Source organism: Penicillium malachiteum, assembly GCF_028827825.1.
Source record: "Penicillium malachiteum strain IBT 17515 chromosome Unknown utg000004l:1.0-4883003.0:1.0-4884900.0, whole genome shotgun sequence".
NCBI lineage: Eukaryota > Fungi > Ascomycota > Eurotiomycetes > Eurotiales > Aspergillaceae > Penicillium > Penicillium malachiteum.
This window is the reverse complement of record NW_026643097.1, coordinates 3958857-3977508: the sequence shown is the minus strand read 5'-3', so window position 1 is coordinate 3977508 and position 18652 is coordinate 3958857. Positions and strand designations below refer to the sequence as shown.

The 18652-nt window shown below is 46.9% G+C and overlaps 5 protein-coding genes across 5 annotated transcripts; 2 read left to right on the top strand and 3 right to left on the bottom strand.

Annotated features, from left to right (window-relative positions):
• Nucleotides 1-1942: 1942 nt before the first annotated feature.
• Nucleotides 1943-2185, top strand: N7483_009567 (uncharacterized protein; the record flags this gene model as incomplete). The annotated part of the gene is made up of 1 exon (XM_057092994.1): nucleotides 1943-2185. One exon carries the CDS (start codon nucleotides 1943-1945, stop codon nucleotides 2183-2185), a length of 243 nt encoding a protein of 80 aa, XP_056944168.1.
• Nucleotides 2186-5095: 2910 nt separating this feature from the next.
• Nucleotides 5096-6064, bottom strand: N7483_009566 (alpha/beta fold hydrolase; the record flags this gene model as incomplete). Its single annotated transcript, XM_057092993.1, has 1 exon — nucleotides 5096-6064. The coding sequence occupies one exon, from the start codon at nucleotides 6062-6064 to the stop codon at nucleotides 5096-5098; it is 969 nt and encodes a 322-aa protein (XP_056944167.1).
• A 702-nt stretch (nucleotides 6065-6766) lies between these two features.
• On the top strand, nucleotides 6767-7129 carry N7483_009565 (uncharacterized protein; the record flags this gene model as incomplete). The annotated part of the gene is made up of 2 exons (XM_057092992.1): nucleotides 6767-6891; nucleotides 7003-7129. The coding sequence occupies 2 exons, from the start codon at nucleotides 6767-6769 to the stop codon at nucleotides 7127-7129; spliced, it is 252 nt and encodes an 83-aa protein (XP_056944166.1).
• Nucleotides 7130-7743: 614 nt separating this feature from the next.
• On the bottom strand, nucleotides 7744-15587 carry N7483_009564 (uncharacterized protein; the record flags this gene model as incomplete). Its single annotated transcript, XM_057092991.1, has 3 exons — nucleotides 7744-9134; nucleotides 9205-15132; nucleotides 15191-15587. 3 exons carry the CDS (start codon nucleotides 15585-15587, stop codon nucleotides 7744-7746), a joined length of 7716 nt encoding a protein of 2571 aa, XP_056944165.1.
• Nucleotides 15588-17881: 2294 nt separating this feature from the next.
• Nucleotides 17882-18621, bottom strand: N7483_009563 (uncharacterized protein; the record flags this gene model as incomplete). The annotated part of the gene is made up of 2 exons (XM_057092990.1): nucleotides 17882-18411; nucleotides 18483-18621. The coding sequence occupies 2 exons, from the start codon at nucleotides 18619-18621 to the stop codon at nucleotides 17882-17884; spliced, it is 669 nt and encodes a 222-aa protein (XP_056944164.1).
• Between the last annotated feature and the right edge of the window lie 31 nt (nucleotides 18622-18652).

The following is an 18652-nucleotide window of genomic DNA, read 5'->3' as shown; positions in this document are numbered from 1 at the left end:
TCATATGCACAACAAACACGTCACCACATGCTGACAGGCTCACACTATCCATTACCCGGTCAACCCTATTACTAACTGGCCAAAGTTCCTCTTCCAGTAACTATGATTTTGGTTGGCTTAGAGGCCTGGTCAAGCTATGAGTGCAGTATGAAGCCTTCGCATTCTGCCATCAGACATGTGATCCGGATATGCGCTGAATCTCGGCTTTCAATAGCTACGAAAAGAGGGAGCACGAAGTTATTTGAAAAAGTGTCGAACTCACGGACGAAACAAGCTGTCCTGGCCAGGTTGAGAAAAAGGTATCAGAGAGGATTAAAGGGAAAGCTCCTCAAGTAATTGTACTGCTGTCATGTACAATTACAGTTGCAAAGGGGGAGACTCGAATTCCAGCCTTTTCAAATTGATGAATCCATCCAGTGATTTAGCCAAACGGACCCGAATAATTTGCTTTTTCAGAAATCTACCTGTTTGTTCAAGGGAAATATGATCTCCGTATGCTACCTGAAGGCATACCATTCTAGGTATGTTTGGCGGCGTGAAAGAGCCAGTTAACAAGCCATCGACACTCTGGATACCAAAATATACAACCAGCAGGCATTCAGAGGGAGCCATTTATAAGAGCTCATATTTCCAAGCTCCTGGGGTGTTGACCATCCGCAGCTAAAACACTGGAGAAGTCTTTCTAACAGACCGGGTGTGAAACTAAATGACACCAAATGATCAATTTGCAGCTGATATATGACTTTCCACCAGACAAAGAAATACTGAAAGGCTATGAAAGGTCCCAGCCATCCTCATCAAAAGAAGCCAAACAGAAGGTTGCAGAATTTGGGTTATGGAACAATACCCCATCTCCGATGAGGAGGGCGATGATCTGGGACTTGTCACTTGATAAAGGGCTGAGAAATAGCTGCCATGCGCGATCTGATCACTCTGCGATCTATCCAAGTTCTCCCTTGACTGACTTTCCAGGGTCATCGTGAGATTTTGCTCGTTATGCAATATCACCAAATTCTACGCCATTGTTGGCAGCTCCGTGCCATTTTCTTTGTGTCCAACGTGGGGCTCCTTGCCCAAACCCAGTCAGCCTCGAGCTAAGTAACTTGCTGGGCATGTAAGACAGGAGTGCTTGAAAGCTGAGAACCAGTATATGATTGCCCTGAGTTCGTGCTACTGACTCAAAGGTGAACTTGAAGTCTCAACACCGAACATTTCTAGTCAGAAGGAAGAGTTCCAAACCCGCCAGCAGTAATGGTCTCCTTTGTGCACGATCCATCCTCTCGGCAGGCGATATCACATTAAGCTAAGGCTTTACTGGATGCTCGAATTTCAGGTAGAGATTGCAGAGCCAATGAGAGCAATAGCTCGCGGTTTTCAGATTGACTGGGTAAATTGACCGAAAAGCTGAAGCCTGAGTGTCAAAGACACTGTCTAGGCCAAGTTGCCAGGCGGCTTGCACGGTAAATTCAACTTTTTATGATGATAGTGACCAAAAAGCTCTGCCATACGCGAACCCCTCACATTCCGGCCACAACTGTTCGCTGTCAATGGTCATACCTAACGACGCCATCCTGAAATGGGCTGTCCATTCGGACTGTCAGAAGCTGAGACAAGCCCTTAACAAAGCCGAAATATCAGAAGAGCAATTGTATTTCCTCTTCAAGACAGTTCCGCAGATTGATCGAGAAAAGAGATGGTTCACAACTTTCAACGGCGGAGGCGACATCAAAACCCAGTTGCGACCTTCAAAGTTTTGTCGGCCAGACAACAACGATGACCTTTTCTACAGCATTATCTGGACAGCTTTTCAGGCCTGCTCAAGCCCCTTGAGGGCAATATCCACCAAAAGAGATTGGAATTTGGAAGCACCAAATCAATGTCATGTTCTTAGCTTCATTGGCAATTTCAGCGCCTTCACCAACCCTATCTCATGGACACAAAAATGCAAACAACCGTCCTAGCTGACTCCAATTTTGCACTCTCATTCTTCCAGCGTGCTGATATTGCCTTTGCAACTGACAAAGAGTCCACAATCGATGGCCCGGAGCGTTTATCTACGGTATATTACGGATGGGCATGCGTGAAATACGGCTGGATGACAGTGCCAGAGGACGCGGGTAAGGGAGATCTCCTCATGTTGGTAGAAGCCTTCCACGCAACACCCAGTCTACCAATGCATAGTTGACTATTAGCAGCACCGATGCACTAGTCTGTCTCTCTGCTAAAGGGGCTCCTACCCTACTACATCATGCAGTTCTTTTTGCAATTCCACAAACTTCAGATCAACACTAAGGGGGTTGAGAGACGGCCGATGGAGGAAGAGAGAGTTGAAGCTAATAAATGGCTAGTCGTCCTGTCGCCTCTTGAAAGCAGCTAGATGGTGGTTGAACAAAAACACAATTGCCTGGCCGATTTCAGTGGGAGGGGCTGCTGGGTTGATTAAAGTGGTTCCAACTTATACCCACGATATGGCTCGCCAGCTCGACTCCATCGACCCATTACGCAACATGAGCTTATACTGGCATTACACGCACGGACTCTGTCAGCCCAATAGGGGAGAGCCCGCCAAAAGTTACGAAACTTGCGCGACATAGTCCATCACTGGATTCACAGTCGAATTTATGACCACTAATCAACTTAAACTCACTATCGATGAGAATTTAGCGCTGGATGCAGCACCATGTGGTCATGCTAGAATAAGAGTTCAACATTGACGGAGGTGCCCTGATTGATAAGACTCTTATTGCGAAAATGGCACCACTCAGCAACGCACAACATAACGACATTTCGATATCGCCTTAAGGGTGGTGAAATTTGGTTGTCGAACGAGCAAGAATTCGTCACGGGAACTAAAGACGGAACCTATCGGCTTCTCAATGCTTTGGAAGAGATGCCTGACTTGAGAGAGAGAGGCATATACCTGGACTAAGCAACGATTGAGTAGATCAATCTACAACGCTGCTTATCGATAGCCCTAAGCCTTCAAATCTTCTCTCAATGGCTGACAGCGCTCGAGGCCACAAATCCCAATCTGAAACTACCAGCCAAAGCTTCATAGTGGCACATTACGTATTGCGGTCATCAACGCAGAGCGACCTTGAAAGGAGTGCAGAAATCCATAACCTAGGCTTCTGAGACTGTCCTCTGCAATTGGTCGCCAGATGCCATTCTCAACAAGAGTGTGTACCGGAGACTTACTTGCGTGTACACCGTGGCAGGCATTGGGACTATCCTAGCGCAACCGACGATAATAAGCCTTATCCCATCATCAATATTTCAGTCTACGGAAGAGATTTTTTCGCACTGTCTATGGATCAATATGGTATTCTAAGTGATAGCAGATGAACACGGTGTCCAAGGCGCCGTGGGGTGTCTTCAATGCAGGTAGGATTTTCAAATTGCAATCCCCCTTAATGTTTGCAGTATTTGCAGTATGGGCGCTGATGGATACTACCAATAAGTGTTCGGAAAATTGGAGTGCAACGAAACCAAGTACGGATATCGAATCTAGATCGAGTGCTCGGTTTGTCGCACTGCCTACGAAGACACGGTCGAAAGGCTCCATGCTTCAGTTGAAGAGAGGCTGCCATTGTGACGCCAAGCTGAGCAAAACTCTGGAATATTCAACATGCTCGGCACACAGCATGACCATGGTTTTCTCTTCTGGGAAAAAGCAATTCTCTCAATATACCTATTCTGCTTCAGCCTTATCTTGACCGGGTACAGAGTACGCTGAGGACAAGGTCCTAGGAAGGCCGTCCGCGTATCGGAATCAAGGTAGCTGCAAACAAAAAGGGGATCAGCTTAATGGTACAGATACTTGTACTCAAAGAGGAGGTTGGCATGATTGAATCAGATCAGCAAACTGGCAGGAGAAGGCAAAAAAATTTGGAATTCATCGAAAAGCCCAATTTGATCTCAAACAAAGAGCAGTTTGTACATAGGTCCAAAAGCCAAGCGTGATGTAACGCCAGAGTACCGCCTTCCTTTCCACTGAAGCCTACCAAAATAACAATCAAGGCTCAAATTTGTGGCCTTGATACATACTCCGAGGATCGATCAATATTTACCGAGAAAATCAATCAACTATAATGTCAATTTTTATTGGATCAAGGACAATACTATTGGTCAAAAGGGTTTGACTGGGAAAGAAAACCTGTTACACAGTGGGTGAATGTTGCCTTGCTGAGAAACCTGTGTGTGAAAGAAAACAGACATTGAGCACTCTCAAAATGTTCTGATGATGGGCCGTCGTGCAGAAGATGGGGTTTGATGGGAATGAGACACTAGCACGGAAAGTTGGGCTTGTGATCAAGGGGTTCACAGGACTTTGGCTTACTGTGGTTCATCAGATGGATGTGTTGCGGGCTTAGTCCTTGCCACAGTTCTAGTTCATTACCATCTGTAGCCCTTCCAGGTATTTGCACACCACTCTCTGATTGGGGATAGCTCTAGTTTATGTATTAGCCATACGGTAGACTCCCTATGAGTCGTTGCCATTACAGAATGTAACGATCATCTTTCCCTCGACGCGTATTCCATACAATAAGATGCGACAATCATTTTCTGGTCGGCGAATGATTTCCGCTCGTGGTGGACCTCCTCGATCAGGGTGATTTGGTTTTATTTAGGTGCTCACATCACGATCTGGCTTTTGGCACTCTGATCGGATATCGCCTATTCCCAATAAATATTTATCATTCAAACTAGTCTGAGACCTTCCAGGGATAGAGAGCTCCAAATGAAATAGTAGCACTGCAGTTCCACGGAAGAATACATTCGTAATTCATCCTTGTAGTAGGCATTGATTATTGCTGGCAACAGTCATAAAATGAACGACCAAAATTGCTATTTCAAGTTCTCTCTTTTGCCTTTCCTCATCCTTCTGGCTAAATTCACGGCAGCCGTCAACACAATCACCTCTGACTCTGCGGAACTCAAAGATACACCTGCTGGCAATCATCATATGTCATTTGAAGACTCGCCAAATCCTTTTTTCCACGCTCACGCAAGGAAATCAGCCCTCAGTATCGAAGTCACTGTAAGAATACCATTCCCGGCAGGCCGATATGCACCTTAAATGTACCCTCAGGAGTCAGGATTGTACCGCACTTGAAGCGACTTTCGAAACCAACTCATGTAATTCCTGTGCCACAAAGTCCGGGTTATCACGCTGAATAAAATGACCCGTGTTTGGCGCCTGCAAGGGGCCTTTACTCCGTTCCGCGTCTGTGATTTTGGCCAAGCCTTCATTGTACTTGTGCCAGTAAGGATTGAAATACGTTTGAATGATAGCCTCCGAGTTACCCATCTTAACTGACTCTGCCGCAAATGTATCAAAGTCATGACCGACAACAGTGAGGAAAGGACCATGACCACCTGGTCCCTTCAAAGCAGGACCATCACTCTCAGATAGTAGAGATCGGAAGTTCTTGCGGCTAAAACCCTCCTTATTACCAACATCGGGGTGGAAGATCTTCTTCATACCCATTCGAGTACCACGCAGAGCCTGTAAGGGAATACCAGTGGGGAGAGTACTGAGATCAAAGCCCTCGGCATCGGGGTCTGGAAAAGCGGAGACGAAGTCTGTGTTGGCGATATAGCTGTCAAGTAACAGGAGTCCAGCCACTGTTCCAGGGTACTCTTGTGCGTAAAGACGAGAAATCGCACACCCAATGGAGTTTGCCATGAAGACAAGAGGCAAACTGTTTATGTCGGGGATGTTTAGCTTGTCCTTGGCGATCTGACTGATGAGTTGGCGTAGATCTTGGATAACAGCGACGGCATCGTGTCCGTGAGAGGGATCAGCAGCGTTCGCATCATTGGGATCTCGGTCCACGGTTTGTCCTTGACCATAACGATCGTAAGTCAAGATGGCGGGGAAGCTAGCTCCCTGAAGCTCCTTGAACTTGGCAATTGCAGGGCTCCAGGCCTCTTGTGGGAGTCCCAGTCCATTGAGACAAACAAGGAGCAATGGCCGCGCTCCTTGTGCGGCTTCATGAAAGCTGTAGCTGATCTGAGCGGTGGGCTTTGTGTCAAGCGAGATGAACTTTAAGTCGGCCATGATGATTGCTGTGCTGCCAGGGACTTCAGGAAGAGACAGATGTCATGGCAACCTTGGCAATTTTCAGAGCACTGTGAGATTTCAGTGCAGGATAATCAGGTGAGATTGAGGGGCAGGTAGCATTGTGGCATTTTTTGGTCAGCCTCAATCCACCTCCAGGGCTGCTTATTTGAAGTTGGGGGCCAAATTCAGGTTAACGCGAAATTCACGGGGCCAAATGAATATTTAGGTCGCAGCATTGTTGCAGCTGATAGTAGCTGAAAGGCGTAGCTGGATATCATCACGCTGAAAATTCATCTCGTCCTTGAGTTTGCGTGGTCAGTAGATCAGTAGAGTCAGTACGGAGTACTCCATAACAGGTAGAATAAAAGATTCTTGGTTCCACCTGCCACCTCAATAGCCAATTATGGTGGACATCACGAGTGGATCCACCAAAAATTGGACTTTATATGGAGAACGGGGTCGTTAATAACTCAATAGCTTAACCTTGGAGTACTACCAGTAGCTTAATAGCGCGATAATCAAGCACTGGCAACTTCAAGTTGCGGTGTACCACATACTAGTAGCACTCCAGGGCTTGAGAGCCCTGGATGGCGAGAACTTGGAAGGTTATAAATATTTAGATTCGCCTGGTCTTCTCAGCATTCGAAACAAGATTCTAATTACATTCGAAATCAGTTTAAGTATTTCAGTACTTTCAACATGCGGCTTCTTTCTTATACTTTGATTTGCCTTTTTGGCACTACGCTGGCGATGCCAGTCCAAAGCCAAGGAGCTCAGGCGTTATCGGAACGACAAAATGAGAATTACCAATCCGGTACCAATTGGTAGCAAATGATGAAGGAATACTTGGAGATGTAGCACATATCCCGTGAGTTATGAATCTATCTTGCTAACTAATGAATAGTCCCACAGAACTAATAAAGCATAATAAATAGGAACAGCTTGAAGGAATTGCCGGCGAGACAAGACGCGGGCGCTGCAGCCGGTGCTGCTGGAGATGGAGTCGCAAGTGGTCTTCAGGCTGTAGCCAACGTCGGTAACGAGATAGCGTCGGGCGTGTAAGTCATGGATCTACCCCACTTAGCTGATGACTAGTTCAACAGGACTAATAGCGAATAATACATAGTAGGGAGAACGCATTATCGAAACGGTTATTTCGGAACCCAAAATCCGGCGATAGATCAGGAAAAGGGCGTGTTAACAACTTATTGGCAAATTTGAAAAATACCTTGTGAGTGATGGATATACCTTATCCAACTAATGACGATTTCAGTAGAACATTGAACTTACACAGGGAGGATGCTGTTTAATAGGTAGCGCTGAGCCTTCAAATGTTTGACAGATCCCATGTAAATTGTCATGGGATACGTCAAGATTATCTCAAGATCAACCTTGGAACCAACTCGGAATGATCTTGGAGGTATTCTGCTCTCATGATCTCTCTACGCCTTTTCAAGTTCATGGGGGCTTTCTGTATCCTTTAGGTTTATGAAGACTTCCAAGTGCATACTCAGATGCTCGTCATCATTCATAAAATTGAGCATGGCTCGTTACTATATACAAATATGCAAACGTTGGAAGCGTGCTTCGTAGTAACTCATCAAAAATCGTTAGACAAGACACAGCAAAAAACAAAAAAAAAAACAAATCAAAATTAAAATGGACAAGAATCAGGATCACGCCCACTGAGGATGAGGCAGCTGGCTCCGAGTAGCTACCATCGTGCTGATCATGGCAAAAGTTGCACCTCCCATAATTTCTAAAACCGCAAGATCAGCCAAAAACTCCTTTGAAGTCCAGTTACATAGCTCAACAGCCAACATTGAGTCGACTCGGTAAGTGTGCAATGGAGCATGCTCGTCAATTATTGTGTCCTCCGAGATTAAGCGATACGAATGGACTAGTTTGTCCATAAGTGCCTGATTAACAATCTCCCGTCCCTCTTGTAAGGTTGTGGTCTTCAAGAACAGGCCTCTTGGATTGATCTTGCCTGTATCTTGACTGACAGTTTCGAGACCTGCACGTTCGAGCCTGAGTCGACTGAAAAAGGGCTGTTCGATGATAGTGTTGTCTCCATGGGATCCGTCAGAGCCACTCGAGAGTCCGACGACTACCTGGGCGCAATCTGGGGTAGGCAGCGCCCGAGCAGGATTGCAGTAGAGTGACAATAAAGCCAGGAATTGTGCCCGAGTCACTGGTGCTAAAGAACCGTATTTAATAACTTGATCGAGAAAGCCATCTGTCTCAGACAAAAGTCCGTCATCAACCATCGCACCAAGATCAATGGAAACCGCCTTGCGACCGTGCGCAACATGATTTCGAGCAAAGCAATCCAAGAAGGAATTTCCCGCGGCGTAATTTGCTTGACCTTGTAGTCCATGAACTCCACTCAGCGAGGAGAGAAGAACGAAGAAATCCAGATCTGCGGGAAGGTTTTCCGCAAGGTGCTTTGACCCAAGCGCCTTGCATTCCACCGCGACGCGCCAATTTTCGTAACTCATTTCGCCAAACAGCTGATCGCGAAGGACCATTGAACCTTGGACACAACCACGAATTGGTGGCATGGTCTTGGATACTTCGTTCATCACAATTTGAACAGCAACTGCATCCATAACGTCGCAGGGAGGTGCATAGACACGCACGCCTATTGCCTCTAGCTGTTGAATAAGATCCAGGGCTTCTTGAGTTTTAGGGCCCGACCGTCCCAGTAGAACGAGGTTTCGAGCTCCCTGTGCAGCTAACCATTGGGCCGTGACTCGACCAAGTCCACCAAGACCACCAGCTAAAACATATGTCGCATCTGAGCTCAAAGTAAAGGGAACTTGAACGGCCAGCTCAGTTGGAACACTGCTCTTCAGTGTAAGATCAATTACAGGCTGTCCAATCATGTCACCATCCTGCATTGCTCGGAATGTCTCTTCGATACTGGCTGCATCCTTCACCTGGGAAATTTTACCGGGAGAAAGGTTTCCTGACTGAACAAGTGGAAAGATGTTCTGCAATGCGTATTGAACCATATCAGGTCGCTCATTCATCCAGCTCACAATCTCAAGTTGAGTGAACGATGCTTGGCAGGCCAAATCAGAGAGGATTGTTCGTGCAGCTGGGGGGTGAAAAAGCAAGATGAATCATTTGACCATAGGATGCAACACAGGTCCAAGATGCTTGTTGGAATTCTCCCTCGATGAAGTTAATAACCAGGTCTACTCCGCGACCTTTCGTCATCTTGAGGATGCCGCGTGCGAAATGAGTGCCCCGACCGTCAAAGATTCGATCTGTGGTGATTCCATATCGCTCAATCAACAGTTGTCTGCTCTCATCACTGTTTGCAGTGGAGTAAATTTCAACACCGAAATACTGAGCTAATTGAATAGCCGCTTGACCGGCTGCACCAGCACCATCATGAATGAGTATACTCTGTCCTCGACGCATGCGACCGATTTCAATCAAAGCATGCCACATGAAACCAAATGTCACGGGAATACCTGCTGCTTGAGGGAAAGGAAGATCATCTGGGAGAGGATAGAGAGTGGCTGCTTTGGTTCGGACTCGAGTTTTGAACTTTCCGGCACCAAACGTGAGAACTCGATCACCTGGAGAGAAGCCTGAATCTTGACCCGCATGAATAACATATCCTGCAGACGCAAGCCCAAGTGTAGTGCGAGGAGTTTTGCCCAAAGCGATCAATACATCAGCCCAGCTAATCGCAGCGGCCTTGTTGTCTATCAAAACCTCATCTGACAGAAGCGGAAGAGCTTTATTGTCGTCATTATCAGTCCAGTGCAGAGCTGTAAGCAATCCCGGGGAGCGAACTGCAAGCTGAACTGAAGGAAGTTCGTCTAATGGCTTTATACATGATTCATAAGGTTGGGATGCGTGGTGGAGCTCTTCTGTCAATGCAGATGCATGCTCGAGTCGCGGCACATGAAGTTGACCCTGAATTTCAACGAACTCAGGCTCATAGGTCGTTTGGAGTATGTCAAGAAGGGAGCGATCGATGATGGAAATGATGTGTTGGGCATGGTGACTCTGGAATCCATCTGCAAGATCCAGAGCCAATGTACAGATCCGTCGACTGGCCTTTTCATTTCGTAGACTTCGTGCCCAACCATCAACAAGACCATATTCGGGACGCTTCGAGCTCTCACCACCACCGGTTGTAACCCAGAGAATGGATTTGGACTCATTGGTAACTTGCTGAATCTGACAGAAAGTTTCACGGCTCATATCACTCAGGAGTGGTTTCTCAGTTTCCACCAGGAAGATCAGAGTCTCTTCTGCGATGCTTGGAAGCAAACTCAGATCCTGCAAGCTCTTGACGGACAGTGTTGACCCTGGGTATCGCAATTGAAGACCCAAGCTCACCTGCGCTATGGCACTTTGCTGCACAGGCGAGGTTTCATCGACAACGAGGCACACTGGGAATGATTGAGCTGGAGGCACGGCACTGCCTGCGGTAGCTACCATGATGTTGGCTTCCTGGCATTCATCTTCCTGGTACTCAGGAAAAGTAACGTCAACCCCACGGAAACCAGACTGTTGGAGCACGGTATCCCATTCAGAAACTGCAAGAGCTGGACTCCACAACCGCCCTTCGTCCACTCCGCTCCACCACCCTTCCATCAAACCGGCGATGAAGCCCGATCGAATGATTTCAGGCCGCGTGATCTCATACAACATGAGTTTGCCCTGTGGTTTCAGGAGTTGACAAACATTTTGCATTGTTTTCCGTAGTTCGGGAGTCGCATGGAGAGCGTTGGCCGCGACGATCAAATCATACGATGCAAGTTCGAATCCCTGACTGGCGGGATCTTGGGTAATATCCAACATTTGGAATCCCATGCGAGGGAATTGACCGAAGCGCTTTGCGGCTTTCTCAAAAAACGCAGACGAGATATCTGTGTAATCATAGCTGCCATACAAAGCATCCTTCTCAGCAAGACCTATATCTGTTGACAAAATGTGCAGCATCTGAGTAGTTGTGCCTCCTGTACCAGCACCAATTTCAAGGATTCGCATCGTTGGGTTCTTCCGACCGAGCGCTTGAAGATACCGTCCCCATGGACGAAATGAGCCGGGTCGGTTATTGAGCTCGGTGTACCATTTCACCATCTGATCTCCAGTGAAGAGGAACTGCAGCGGGTTCTGCTCGCCTCGAAGGATACTCAGGAGGTTGCGACCGGTGTGAACATAGATCGATCCCAGGTCATTGGTTTGAGCAAGTCGGTTACAGGCAGTCTCGAAGTATGTCTCGTCATTTAACAAATCGTTCCATTCTGGTCGGCTGAGTGGCAAAGACCCAGAACGAAACAGGTTTTGCTGCAGTTGAGCCCACTCTGTGTATCGATGGATATGGGGAAAGATTGAACTGGAAGTTGCCGGATCAGCAGAGAGTGATTTAAGAGCATCATCTAAAAATTTATAGGCGACAAAGTTCAGTTCACGGAAGAATTCGAGGGGTTCAGCCTCTTGAGGTAGTGCTGGTGCGCAATAAAGGGCTACCTGTGTCGCATTCATTGACTCAACGTCAGGAACATGCTGGATATGGTAAGTGGGAAGAATAAAATTGCTCTCTTGTGTTGCTGAATCGCTTTGATCTGCCACATTGGTGGATTGAAGACCATTTAATTGGACCAAAACACGCTCTTCTTGCTCATCAGTGGCACCGATGTCAAACTCATGGCCGCGAGAGTGCATCGTCTTCATGCTTGCTGAAGCCCGAATTTTCAATGCTGAAGGACCACTTAGACCCTCCCGTGCAATCCACAGACGTCGAATTCCAGTTGGTACCGCAGTCGTCATCTTCGAATCGTTTCCTCCAGTCAAAGCAGCGGCACTAAAATGCAGGATTCCATCAAGGGTCGTCGGGTGGATGATGTGAGGTTGCGGGTATTGACTAGCAGGCCACTGAAACACCTTGATGCCCGCTGTCGCCTGCTGTCCGTTGCACCTCCCTTTCAATACTGTCTGAAAAGCTGGACCGAATTCGTATCCATTGCGATGGAGAGTCGAGTATAGAGTCTCAGGGACCAGATCAGTGGTGCATGCACTGGCGATCTGATTCTTTGCCTCTAACCAATCCTCGAGGATCGAATCGACAGGTTCATCATAGTCCACCTTGATGCGACCGTGACAATTCTCATGCCATTCATCGTTCTCATATGAGCAAAGTCGAAATTCCATCCATGGCTGTGGGCGGCCGTTCTCAGTCAGTGTGCGTAAAAGGAAATTGGTTTCAACTCCTTCGCTATCTCGGGGAATGGTGAGAGCACGTTGGAACGCCACGTCTTGAATCTCAAAGCCCGAGATACGACGAGTACGATCAACAGCCACTTCGTGAGCAGCTTCAATAGCCATGACAATCATGCCAGCAGCGGGATATATGAGTCTCCCTTTGACCACATGGTCGTCCACCCAGGGCATCTCTGTCAATCGAATATGGTGTCTCCATCTAGCTTCCAGGGGATTCCAGTCTGCAGTTTGCTTACCAAGAAGATCAAGACGACCGTTTCCGAGGCGGATTCGCTTGCTCACTCGTCCCTCTCGCCAGTACGGAGTCGAGTGGTTGAAGGGATATGATGGAAGGTTAACAAGGAGTCGTTGATGTTTTTGAACTGGGTCGCTGAGTCGGTTCAAATTTTTCATATTGACCGAAACGCCCAAACAATAGAGACGCCCGATGGTATCCAGGAATGTATGCTGTGCATGCTCTTCTCGACGAAGAACTGTGCAGTACTTGATATCTTGGCCCCAAGTCAGAGTGTCCAGGGTGTCACGGATGGGTCCTTGGAGCGCCGAGTGAGGCCCAATTTCAACCAAAGTGTTAATTCCTGGTTGACCTCGGTGACTGCAGTCCAGCTTCTTGCGGATCCTCCTCCCGGGCTCGGTACATACTCCCAGAATCGCCTTGGTGAACTGGACCGGGGATACAAGGTTGGCAACCCAGTAGTCAGGGCTGGCTAACTGTGATGCTTGGACTGCGTGGCCTGTTACCGAGGAGACCATCATAATGCCTTTGGATGACTTGACCGGGGTTTGTTGTTTGAGACCTGTCAAATTCGCCCGATATGAGTCTGCAATTTGGTTCATCTGAGCCGAGTGATATGCCACTGGGACTCGCAGTTTGCGTGCAAAGACCTTATCTGCCTCAATAATACTCTGCAGCTGATCTACCTGATCTGACTCTCCCGAGACTGTGACACTCTTTGGACTATTGACACATGCGATGCCAAGTATACATGTTCTACCGTCATCCTTCATGTTGCTGATCAAGATACGGTCAATATATGCTTGTGCCTGCTCTGCGGAAAGTCCTATCGCAAGCATTGCACCGGAAACTTGGCTGATTTGTGCTAGCTCTCCCGCACATACCCCACGGAAATATGCAATTCGCATCGACTCCGACAAGGAAATAGCCTGAGTTGCGTATGCAGCCGCAATCTCGCCTGATGAATGTCCAATTACAGCTGCAGGTCGAACGCCAATTTCGTGGAGTAGGTCCACCAAAGCAATTTGCATAGCAGTATTTGCTGGCTGCGCTAGCTCTGGGTCATTAATTCGACTGCTGGTCCTAGGACGAAGAAGCTCGGTTACCAAGGACCACGAACAGCCGAATGAATCTAATGCTTGCTGGCATCTTTCAATGCTGTTACGGTAACCTCGATATTGCAACAGCTCTCGACCCATTTCAGCCCATTGAGCGCCTTGACCTGTGAATACAAACCCTAGAACAGGAGAATCTTGCGTGGTTTGGGCTGGATATATTTTTTGTTCCACATTGCATAGATCTTCGAGACTTGAAGCAACCCAGAAACTCTTATGTGTCATTTCGCTCCGGCGTGCATTCAATGTGTGAGCCAGGCTATCCATGAAATTTGGCAAATCTCCGTCTGAAATGGGGAGGCCTTTGAAATACGATCTGTAACCTTTGACTAAATCCTTCATACCTGCCTTGCTCGATGCAGAGATTGTGAGGAGTTTTGGAACAGATACAGGAAGACAGTCCATAGACAATGAAGGGCTTGGTGAGGAATCCAGAGATGGTGTTTGGACTGTGCAATGATTGCCGTCTAGTCCATGATCAAGGAGAAAATTAAAAGCATCATCCAAAACCACATGAGCATTGGAACCTCCCAGGCCGAAGGAATTAACGGAGGCTCTTCGGAGACCGGGCGATGGCCATGGCATAGCTTCAAGCGGGAGTCGGAGATTGAGTAACTCCAAATCAATGCGAGGATTCGGCTTCTCAAAGTTTGTATTTGGTGGGATAATTCCCTTCTCCAGTACCATTATAGTCTTAATAACCGCAGCTATACCACTTGCACCTTCGAGATGCCCAATATTTGATTTAAGAGCACCGACAATGAGTGGATCGGCGGTGCTTCGAACGCCTCGAAAGGCTTCTCCAATGGCATCACATTCAATAGGGTCACCCACTGGAGTTCCTGTTCCATGCGCCTCAAAGAAGCGAGTGGGCTCGAGGCTTAATCCTGCCTTTTCGTATGTATGGCGGATGAGTTGGGTCTGAGCAGCAGGACTAGGCTGCATGATACCTGATACTGTCAACCCATCTTGATTAGATCCCGTTGATCTCACCACGGCACGGATAGTATCGCCATCACGGAGAGCATCATTAAGACGTTTGAGCACCAGGGTACCAGTTCCTTCACCCCGACAAAAGCCATTGGCACGATGATCAAAACTGTAGCTTCGAGAGTCCGGCGATAACATATTCACGTTTGACTCGATTTGCATAATATCGGGAGATAGGATGAGGTTGGTTCCGGAAACAATACCCATCTCAGCTTCACCATTTAACAGACCTTGACAAGCCAGATCCATGGCTACTAGACTGCTTGAACAAGCTGTGTCGATATTCATACTTGTCCCTCGCCAGTCAAAGAACCAGCTCAGACGGTTGGCATTCATACACATATTCACACCAACGGTGTCATAATCGGCAGTCATCTCGATATCCTTCAGGCACATAAGTCGGTAATCACTCCCAAAACAGCCCACATGGACTGAGGTCTGGGAACCGGCCATTTTTTCCATTGGTATTCCCGCTGACGGTCATTTCATCAGCTTCGACTCTATTATATCTGAGGATGACTAGTCACGTACCGTTTTCCAATGCTGCATATGTGACTTCAAGTAAATGGCGTTGTTGCGGGTCCAGAGCCGCGGCCTCATCACTGGAAAGGGAAAAGAAAGCCGCATCGAATAATGAAACATCTTCTTTTAAAAAACAGCCACCTCGTGCTGTAAATTGACCTCGCCTCCTCTTGTCTGGATGACACCATCCAGATACATTGATCCGATTAGAAGGAAACTCTGTCATGGCACATCGTTTGTCTATGAGCATCTGCCAGAAGTCGCCATCGTTGACAGCTTCTCCAGGGAATCGGTATGAATAACCCACTACAGCAATAGGCTCCAGCTTGCATGAACTAAACGTACATGCAGGACCGCTGGCTTGTTCTGCAAGTACATCAGGGTCTTCGTACATAAGTGGAGCCATTGTGGGATATATGAAATAAGAAATAAGAAAAGCCGGAGATGAAACAAAATCACATTATTTTGAGATTCAAGCCACCCAAGTGCCAGGTAGCTATGTGGGCTATGTATATACTACCTATGAAAAGCCGTCTGATCGCTGTCTACGCGGAATACCAATCTCAGGAATTGGATTCGAAAGTCGCTCATGCCAGGTGGAAAGACTCGCCCCCATAATAACGTGGAAACCAACCTATCCGGCTCCTTGGCTTCCAAACCCTCAAGCCCTTTGCCAGTTATCTGGATACCGGCGCCACAAGGTCCACTATGAAGTCTTTCCCGTTTAATCGAATCCACTGTATTGGAAGTTGAAAGACCCATAAGACCGGTGAAGAATTGACACTTCATCAGGAAACCCGAAAGTATGGCTCCGATGCCAAAAGATGTGCATTATGAAGAGATCATGATACCCGTTACGCGGCTTCATATCAATATTCAACTAACTTAATTAATACCAGTTATTCCGAAGGGCTTTGTACTAGTCCATACAGAACCTTGGAAGGCACAGGATTTGCTTATATTTTCCCGTGTCAGATGAGCGCTAGATTGACATCTGCATCATAGTGGAGTCAAGCCAAGCGGCTAGAAGGTCTTTTTTGACCAGACAAGGTAACTGTCCCGACTTGGGTGGCATCTTGCCGTCTGTGCTCTTAACAATGTATTTTGAATAGGTGGCTTTTTGTCTGACCGATATTTAGTCTATAATAGCGGGAGAACTTGAATTGATACTCATACTAAGAAATCTCCACTTACTACTGTACTCCGTACATACCCCTAGTGGGCCTACTGCAAGAACGTTGATACCTATTTGACCCGCAGTTTTGCGGCCGAGAACGTGAGGGGAAAGATGTGCAATCCATCTAGCTGATGAACATTATAATCGACAGAATTTAAAGAACTTATTCTATGATTATGGGTTAAGCTGACATTGGTAATGACTGACTAGTACATGAACAACGCACCCGTGGACACGATGAATTCATAAGTTGAAGTTTCTTAGGCCCGCGCCGCTTTGTCCCGCGCTGATAGAATATTTGAACCTTGAAATCCACTGTTAACCACGAAGCGAGGGTTTAATTCTACGCTTATGCATTGGTAAGTTCTCCAGAATTCGTGGATCGAATCAAGCACTTGATTATTCAAGTTGTAAGTCATTCATTGATGTATATATGACTTTCCCATCCGTTAACTGGTTTTTTTGTGCCCTAGAGTGACTTGAAACATTGAATGTCAAATTGATATAAAACCCGCCCCTCAACCGATCAAAACAATATTACAAAGTGCCCAAATGGCTTGAATTATGCATGATTTGTCTGGCTCCGGAATCATCATCCAAGCATTCAAGTTCCAAGACTGTTCCAAGGTTACTATGGCGCTAATAGTACCAGTAGGATGGAATTTAACCTAGCGGCCCCCGTTTTATTATTCTGAATTTCTGACATGCATTGACTCTCAACCTTGGAAGGTCAAATTGGCCACTGGCATGTAGCGAGTACGCATTACGAGTTCGCATTTACATTAATTATGTAGTTATCGCTGAAAATCGGTACCTGGGATGATAGCGCAACCATGTCCACGTTAGTTGTTTCTGAATACTGGACTAAAATGTTCACTACTATTCCTATTTACTAGTAGTACGTACTCACAAGACCAAGTATCTGCTTCCGAGCTTGGCGCCATGAAATTAAAGGGGTAGAGGACCATTTCCATGAAATTAAAATCATAGTTGCCTTGAACTTGTCTTTTGAAAAAAAGAAAAGACCATAATGCCCAGGTGAAAGAAGAAAAACAAACAGATTGAGTGCTTATTGAACATCCACATAAAGTCTTGCACCGATCATCACCTGGGCATATTTACCTCGGGATCGACATCGCACGTTGGAGTGCATACTTTATGTAAGATCCACCTGGGAGTTGGAGATGTCTCAAAAAATTGGGGCCTCTTGGTTAGCGCTGAGTCTAGTGCTTACAAGACCCATTACTCTTCACGAACAAAAGATCATCCCATAGTCTCATGTTCAATACATATCTGCCCATTCGAAACCGAATTAAAACTGAACGTAAGACTAATAATAGTCGTATGTATGCATGTGCCCTATACCCAATAACACAACCTTGCAATTTCTACTGTGGACCTTAACCAACCCACACTTCCAGCTGGGAATTCCGAGTCTGCAGATCCATTAACTGATTCATTTCTATTCAAATTTTACACAGAAATCACAACTTGAATGACACGGCACGGTGCGTAACCTAATTTTACCCCACCAGTACCGCTCTTCCCACTGTTCTGCGGATCGCCCGAACACTGTTCAATAAGGCGTCCTTTGCCCGTGCTCCTGGGACCGCATGCCCCTCGTCGTGCAGAAAGATAGTTTGCTCTTCCGGGTCACAGACTGAAGATAGCCTCTCACTCCGATATCCCCATAATGTATCATTTCGCCCCCAAATATGAGCCGTCGGCAATCCCGAAAGGAAGGGTCTACCGGGCACTGGATCGAGAAGAGAAACTTCACCCCGCGCCAAAGCATTTGGGTCTAAAGGTGCCCCGCCACATAGAAAGATTGCGCATTTGAATGAGAGGGGTTTGTCAGGATTTGTTATCCGTTCCCGAATGAGATACGTGGCTGAAAGTGCAGCCCCAATGGAGAAGGCAATGATTCCATCATAGGGACCTTCAAGTGCGATAAATTGACTTAAGTCATCAAGGGCTTTATTCACACTCTCTGCAGACTCATGGGAAAAGTAATCATAGTATGCGCCCTCAAGAGGGAAGATGCCCACTAGTTCTAAGGGAATCATATTGATTAATCTAATTTCCACTAAAGCGGGGGTTTGGGGGTTTAAGTAAATAACCTACCGGGGGCGAGGGAAGCAGGAAGGATTCCTTCAACAAAATCATAGGTATGACTATCTCCTAATTCATGTCGGAGAGCGGCCAGCTGGGTCTCCAAGATTTGGTTGTTGGTCCCACGGCCATGGAAACAGAGGAACCGCATGGCGATCAGGGATGCATAAAAAAGAGATGCG